This window comes from Chenopodium quinoa, unplaced genomic scaffold (genome assembly GCF_001683475.1).
Source record: "Chenopodium quinoa cultivar QQ74 unplaced genomic scaffold, ASM168347v1, whole genome shotgun sequence".
Classification (NCBI taxonomy): Eukaryota; Viridiplantae; Streptophyta; class Magnoliopsida; order Caryophyllales; family Amaranthaceae; genus Chenopodium; species Chenopodium quinoa.
In genome coordinates this window covers 763,072-771,235 of record NW_018742733.1, presented here as the reverse complement: position 1 = coordinate 771,235, position 8,164 = coordinate 763,072, and the positions used below count along the sequence as shown (strand labels likewise).

The window sequence follows — 8,164 nt, the reverse complement described above, 5'->3', positions numbered from 1 at the left end:
TGGCAAGCGTTGCAACACCACAATTTACCAAAGCCAAAACCCTACCAGCTCACCATACGACTTGACAGATTCAACCTTCATTAGGATCACTAATAGTAGGAAAAATCTCAGACTGTTGTCCTCAATGGAGTCACATCTTCCTCACTCCTGGGAAAAAATAGCACATTAATAACCAGAAGATTCAGATCACAGGTTGCCTCACAAGATGATGATTCAGATCCTTGATTATCACACAATTATCATTTATTAGCTTGCAATTGGTAATATTATCTCAGAATATATTAAGCAATGGAATGAAGGGAATGCAAATAAAGATTTCATGGAATTTGATATCAACACAAACAGATCATTTCTGCTAATAGCCAGCTGCCATTTACCAACATCTAACATAAATCTGGATCCTTAGCAACCTATTTGGAAGAAAATAAGCACCAAGTGCAGCATATATAGACCATTAGACACTGTCATACTTCAAGTTTAGCATATTTATAACTATTGAATGTAAATGATAGAAAGGGCAATTGGTATATTTAGGAACAGGATTGACAACAGACACAAGTGTTATTGTTCACTTCATGAAAAGAGCTGGTTGGGGGTGCGCGTCAAAAACAGAAGACAAAACAACATTCAGGATAGCAAGTAATTCTTAACTTACGTCGATAGTATTGTCACCCATATGAGCTCCACACAATCAACCCAAAGCAGTCTTTGTTCTATAGGAATGACGCCATATGTCACAAGGTGTGCAAAAGGCCAAAGCTTCCATCCTGCCTGCAAAGCAATAATGATACAATAATTATTAAAAAGTTATTTCCAATAAACGGTTCTTACAGTTATAATTAGTTATCAAGAATATCAAAGTGACTTCACAATTTCAAGCACTCATTCTCTTCCAAAAACAAATCAATAGCTAACAGTTCAGATTTTTACCCACTTCTAGTAGACCTTCTACATCCTCAAAGTATGGTTATAGTTTTGCCTCTAATTACCTTTATGTCTCAACATGGTCCTAGATGTATTACTTAACTTTCTTACGCCCCATATGTGGCTGCTCAACTAATCAATTCAAGAGGGCCTCAGAAGGCCTCTTGAAATACAACATCGTAGAAAGGGGGCTGGAACTGTAATGGATCTTTAATGTAGGAATGTCAGTTCAAGACAGGTTTACCTCATGGATAAGATAAGAAAGACAAGGCAAGAGGAAACTGAGACATTGGAATGGAATGCAAATTTAGAATCAGCACACATTTCCTAAAGACCAGACACTCATTCTGTAATGTTTTAAGGTCAACCCTTGTACTCTGTATATGCAAGTATCAAATGCTATGTTCAAGATAGAAAAGATCTAGAGAAACTACTTACAGTGAGCATAGGCAAGAATGTTCCCTTCAGTTCTTTGAATATACTAACGGGTGATTCCAATCTCAAGAGCCCCAGAACTACAAAATAAATACTATTCCATATTCCTGACCAAATAGTTTGATCAAAGGCAACTTTAATAGGAACTGCCCACCAGTCTTGGAATGGAAATAATGCCTGAAAGAAACAGACTAGTTAAGACTACAATCATTTAAGGAACAAAGACAATAACTACAACAAAAATATATTAGAACAGTGGACAGTATTTTCAGTAAAGAATACCTCACACAATTCATAATAGTAATGAGAAAGAGAACCATGTAAAGCGAATCCAGCAAGTCCAGATCTCAACATGCGGGTACGATCAAATTCAAAAAGTGGTTTCCCTTCATAGCACTGCAATTAGATAATGTAAGAAATTTATAGGAGGCATATTGGAAGCATCCAATTAAGAATAAACAACAATCACCACAGTGGCTAACCTGCGCTATCCAATCCCCTATTGAGTACACAACTCCACTAATCACCATTTTTGCTAATACAGGATTGGTTTTAAGAATCTCTTCATAAGCACTCCAGTTGTGTTGAGGAGCATATCTCAGTATTTCAAAAATTGTCCATCCCTGAAAGCAAAACACAAAGGTAGTGAGCCAGAGGTTTTTAGATTCTACAATTTTTTCTCGATAAATAGTCCAATGTATATGACTTCAATGGAAAACATATATCAAGTTAAATAGCAAATGCAATTCAGCAGAGTTTCCATGAACTATATGACATGTTTAAATAAAACCACATATATGGATTACTGTTTCAAAATATGATTCAATTAATTACACAGGTGGAAAATATAGCGCTTAAGACTTAACCATCTTTTTGACAGGAAAGCATTGAAACAAAGCTTAAAATCATAGAAAAAGTCATGTAAATAACCAGCAACCAGTAAAAACACAACTATTAAGACGTGATTCGTGTTCAGCTTCAGCCAAAATCAGTATAAGGCTATATGCAACCGAGATGCCATATAGCTACTTGATAACTGTTCATATCACAATCTCAATTTCAGCAAGAATTAAATTCACATACACTCAACCCAATTTTCTCATCTGTCATGAGCTCATAAACAGCATATATGAACAAAACTACAATTTAAAAATAAAAAATTCCCTATACTTCCATAAACAAGCTAATGAATTTACTAGTACAGTACTACAATGGCTTTGTTCCTCCCACCATAAAGCCATAAGTTCGAGATAAAACAAGTTAACAATAGTTCCTATAAGTTCAAATAACTGCTACCTAAGTTCAATTCATAACTAATTAAGCTCTAATGAGTTCAGATAAGTTCCGTAAAGTTCAGATAAAGATTTCCAAGACAAAAGAACAACATATAATTACTAATTACAGCTCCATAACCAGAAATCATAATTCTTAGTCTTAGAATAGTTTTTTCTTAGGTTGAGAGCTTCTCTCTCTAGATTAGGCTAAATTAGGAGTAGTTTTAGAGAGAGAAAGTGAAGAATTTCAATGGTGATTGAGAGATTGAAGATACAAGGGTGACAATTGTGTTCAAGATCTTCTCTATTATCAATGAGCATTCTTAACTCTATCTCACCTTAATGCTTTGTTTAATTTCATGTTTGTTTGGATTTATTTTGATGTTTGATGCTTAATTAGTGTAGTTATTCTTGATATATTGTTGATTCTTGATTTCCATAGTTGTTAGTTGATAGATGATGATTCTTGAATAGTTGTTTGGCTAGGAATTGGGTGAAACTTGTATGATTGATTAATTGTGATTAATTTGGAAATTGTTTTGATTGATTGTTGAGATTAAAGTGATTAGTGAAGGTTTGCATGTGTGTAATTCAATAAAGCCCTGAGAATTATGCAAGATTGCATTGTAATTGCTAATGACATGAACAATTGATTTAGGAATTGCAATTATCGATTGGTTTTGATTGTGATTCTCTTAGTTTGTTATTCGTAGTGAAACCTAGCTTAACAATTAGGAGATAGCTCTTCGATTCCTATTGATTGCTCTTATCATTAGTCCTCACAACCTTTGATTGGCATGCTCTTCCCAAGTTGTTGCAATTGACATGATTACTTGTTGATCCCCGTTCCTAGTGTTTTATTTCCTTGGTTACTTATTTTGTTAGTTGTTAGTATTCTCCCTTTACCCTTTGATTTCGACCTAGTTTAGGCGCATAATTGAAAGTGCTTGAACATTACCGTTCCTTTAGGTTCGACCCTTGACTTGCCTCTATACTCGTATTTAGGTTTGTTAAGTGTTTATAAATTTAGTTTGACCGAGGGAAGATTAGATAATGACAGGGTAAAGTCGTATCCCCTAATAAAAAATAAATACCTAAATCACTAACTAAGGTAGATAGGGAAGTAAGGTCGATCTCCACAGGGAAACAAGTCTTTTTACTTCCAATTAATTATTATAATCTAAATTATTTAAGTAACCAATATTTATAATTAAGTATGAGACTAAACAACAAAGAATAAGAGTAGGGAGAAAACAATATATAAAGGGATCTAGGGTATAGGTTCACCAATAAATAATACTTCAGGGTAAAATAGGGTATCAATCATTGACATTGCATAAATAACATGATCAACAGGCTCTCGCAATTTATTAATCAACATAGATCTAACAGGCTCTCGCAATTTACTAGATCTAAGTCCTCATTGAAAATAGCCTTTAATATCAAATTAACATCTGCTCGATTCATCAATTTAATATTGCTATACTTTTACAAGCCGCAATTGTAAAACATTAAAACAATCCAATAAGAAATTATCATGCAATACCAATAATCAATAACAGTCAATCATCAATGCATCAATTAACCAGATTGTAAAGGGCTCTCGCTACTTATTACAATCACACAATTAATTTATCGGTATTAAATCTCATCTCTCAAATCTTGACTTAACCATTTATAAATTAACTTGCCTATTGAAACTAGACCTAAACATTAATCCTCATCTCTCGATTCTTGAATCAATATTGTCAAACTCATGCATAAAAGATCGGCCTAATCTAGTCACAGAGCATTAATTCAATCAATAGAAAATTAATCTAGCATTGATAATCAACAACAATAATTTACCCCTTCATATTATTTATTAGATCCCCATAAACCCTAGAAATTGAACTACTCACACATACTAAAAACTAAACTAAACAAAGCAATAAAATAACTCATGATCAAAGGAATAAAATAAATAACTAAGATTAAGGGAAAAGAAATCGTTACCAAAATAAATCTGAAATTAATCAAAGAAATAATAACAAAGGTTTAGAGAGAGAGTTTAGAGAAAGAAGTCTAAGTAGAGAGAAAAAAAACTAAGAGAAAAGATTAAGAGAAGAAGAAGAGGAAGAAGATAGATTCCTAAAAATCCGTACAAAAACGTATTTAAACAAAACTAAGAACAACTCCTAATTAGAAACTAATTGCTCGTCCAAAAAACACCTCTCCAGAAACACGCGCCCGATCGGGCGCGCCTTTTTGCCAGTACTCCTTCTAAGTTGTCGCGCCCGATCGGGTGAGCCCGATCGAGCTAGCAGCTCACCCGATCTGGCGCACCTTCCCTTGATGGCACTCCCACACATCCGCCCGATCGGGCGATTGCTTGCCCGATCGGGCCCGGTCTTTATCTTCAAGGCTTTGGACTTCGATTGGGCTAGATTTCTCGGCCCAATCCATATTTCCTCTCGGGTCTCGAATACATGGTCCAATTGCCTCGCGATCCAAATAACCGAGCCCTTAATCACCGCTCGATGGCTCTAACCGGCCTTGGGCTCCATAAGTGGTCGTGTTCTTCCAATGCTCGTAGTCGCTTCATAAAAATCCCGGGAAAATGCTCCAAAGGTGCAATTCCCTGCAAAACTCAACCAAAACTACGAAAACACTAGAAAACACACATTAGTAATAAAAGTGGCCCTAAAGAGCCAAAAACACTACTCATTATGACCAAGGGACGGGGGTAAAACATTATATAAAATAGACATATCAGATAACGACCTAGTTTTCCCCTCGTCAGAATGATTGCTTGAATAGGGGGGTATCGCTCAGATGTGAATATCGTAAAATGGTACTTTTTATTATTTGTTGTACCCAAATCTTAAACACACCAGTATTTGTTCTTGGTACTCAATCTTTTTGTTCTTGGTAGGAAAAATCAAAACGAGATCCAACTGCACGCGAGTCGAAGCTTCTCAATATTTTCAGAATGCCCCCCCGTTTCCCAAGAGGGTCGTGTGTAATGAAGCCTCTTAGGGAACAAGTGATGGAACTTCTTGAGGGAACCACATCCACCAGCAGCGGGAGCTGCTCCCGGTTTAAAAAAAGAACGCCCAGGCGTCCAAAACAGAATGCACCCCTGTGGAAGTCGAAATTAATTGATGCTCTCGTTTACTTGGTTGCTGAGCATCGCCTCCGTATTGAACTCATGGGTGAAATATGCAGGATGTTCCATGCAGAGATGGTGGATTGTTTTGTGAAACTACCTTCATGCAAACAAATAGAGCAGCTCAAAATTTTGGTGGGCGATTGTAAGCAATATTGTGTTATCTTAGCTAATGAGTTTGATGATGATGATGGGTTTTCATCTTTCAGTTGCATGGGGCAGTCACTAACTGGTATAACTGTTTTTGGTTTATTTATTTATTTTGTGCAGGTACTTGACCACTCTCTCGTGAGGAGCAAGACCTCAACCGGACCACTCAGCCTAATCAAAGAAAGTTTTTTAATTTGATTATTGAGAAACTATTTTTCAGGAACTTTTTTAATGTAGTATTTTGTAACTTTTTTATTTATTTATTTTGTGCAGGTGCCTCTGCTCTCCTTACCACTCAGCCGTTTCCATTTTCGCCACCGGCTGATTGCACTCAACCGTTTCCATTTTCGCCACCGGCTGATTGCACTCAGCCTTTTCAATTTTCTCCATCGGCTGATTGCACTCAGCCTTATTGATTGAACTATGTGGGAAAACAAGGTATTTCTTATTTCAATATTTCCTGTTTTTTTGGCTTTATCTATTTCGTACAGATGCATTTATCAAGATGACGAAAATGCTGATGATGCTCAAAATGGTCATGCTCACTATGCAACATCTAAACAAGAAAGAATGTTCTTTTCAGTTATATCTGTTATCGCTGCTGTTGCTCTGTGGTTTGTTGGTTGATTAAATGGTTGGTCTTTATGTTGGTTATTAATCTTATTGTGCTGGTTGTTCGGCTGGTATTTTGGTTATCTGATTGGGAATGTGGTTGGTTTTTCGGTTGGATCTAATGACTGCGTTGGGGAGATATGTTTGATGGATGATGATGTAGCTTTGAATATGATTCACACCTTCTCATTTTTTACCCCATTGACCACTGAAAGGGGTCATTGCTCTACTTCCTTCTAGTTCCCCAATTAGGTCCTCCTTCTACTCCTTGTGAGTCCCCAGCCCCCCTTTCTTTGCCTAATGTCCACATGATGAATGGACTTCACCCATGAGTTATGTGCTATGATTGTTGGATTCCATTAGTGGTTTCATTCTTCACCTGGTGATGCCACTATACCTTCCTTAATGGATGGGTTGTTAGCATTGGATCTCAGAGTTTATTTTGGTGATCATGTCGAAAAGCAACATACCATAAAGAAAGGTTTAAGGCATTAATACACCATTAGATATGGAAGCCCTATGTTGAGTTAGATAGGCATTTCACTTATGACAGTAATTTTCTGCAAGGCTGATCAGAATTCCTTAGTTTGATTAAGTTTATCTTACCAATAACAATTTCACCATATCCCTTTATATCCCATTGGAGGTTCTGATGTTTAATTGTCAATGGCATTACAATGTACAACCAGCTAGTTATTTTCGAATTGAATTTGAGTTTTAGTGGTTATGGAAACGTTTTGAGGGGCTATACTTGAATAACTATTGCATTGTGATTGAATCTTGCTTGTTATGTCTTTTTCTATATGTCTTCTGCCTGTTTGAGTGGATTCTTGTTGACAAGAATATGGGATAATGCAGGCTTATATTGGCAGGTTGCTGGAGGGCGTTACGATGATGCAAAATTAGCTAAGATGATGCATTGTTGCTTGAATTCTTGTATTGCCGCAAAAGTGGAGGTATTTAACTAGCTTTAGCAGTTTTAAATCCCTTTTAGTGTGCTGGGTGGTTTCTTCTAATAACTTGGGATAATTTTTTACTGCTTATTTTGAACAATGAATAATAGGACTAATGCCTTTTAGATTAGTCAAATATTTGCAGAAGGTGAGTACTCTAATCAGTTTATGTGGTTTCTATCCCCCTTTCTTGTTTGAAGCTTTTACTACAACAAAATAAGGCATCGGTAACAACAAAAAAGTGTTACCTAATGTTAAAAAAGTGTTGCCTTGTATCTAAGGCAACACAATTGAGGCGTAGCATTTACCTCCGTGGCCTATTCTTTAGGCAACACATTTTGATACAAAGGCAACAATTTTAAAAACAAGTCTAAGAGATACCTAAGGCAACAGTTTTACAAAGGCAACATGTTATAATTGTTGCATCCTTTAGTGACAATTTAAAACTATCACCTAATCTCCAATATGCAACAATTATTTGTTTGTCGTATATGTTAATAATTAAAAGGGAGTGTTGCCGATTGTTTCAAATAATTATTGTTTATTATGATAATTGTTTGAATTATTCTTAAATTGAGCACCATATGCGATCCCTGTGAAATATTCATTGTGATGTTAATAATTTTTTAAGACAAATTTGTTAATCTCTAGGTAAGAAACAATTATCA

At 35.8% G+C, this 8,164-nt stretch overlaps 1 protein-coding gene across 1 annotated transcript; it reads right to left on the bottom strand.

The window, feature by feature from the left end:
• Positions 1 to 651: 651 nt before the first annotated feature.
• On the bottom strand, positions 652 to 2,782 carry LOC110723486 (PXMP2/4 family protein 4-like). The gene is made up of 6 exons (XM_021902841.1): positions 2,762 to 2,782; positions 2,290 to 2,384; positions 1,842 to 2,064; positions 1,642 to 1,755; positions 1,363 to 1,536; positions 652 to 771 (listed from the first exon to the last, which is right to left on the bottom strand). Exons 1-6 carry the CDS (start codon positions 2,780 to 2,782, stop codon positions 652 to 654), a joined length of 747 nt encoding a protein of 248 aa, XP_021758533.1.
• Between the last annotated feature and the right edge of the window lie 5,382 nt (positions 2,783 to 8,164).

What these genes read in the sequence shown, in the direction of transcription:
- LOC110723486 (XM_021902841.1), bottom strand. Translation starts at nt 2,782, where the DNA reads ATGATTTCTGGTTATGGAGCT. An exon ending in TGATTTCTGGTTATGGAGCT is followed by an intron (nt 2,385 to 2,761) that starts GTAATTAGTAAT and finishes GTTATCAAGTAG; the next exon opens with CTATATGGCATCTCGGTTGC. An exon ending in ACTATTATGAATTGTGTGAG is followed by an intron (nt 1,537 to 1,641) that starts GTATTCTTTACT and finishes TGTTTCTTTCAG; the next exon opens with GCATTATTTCCATTCCAAGA.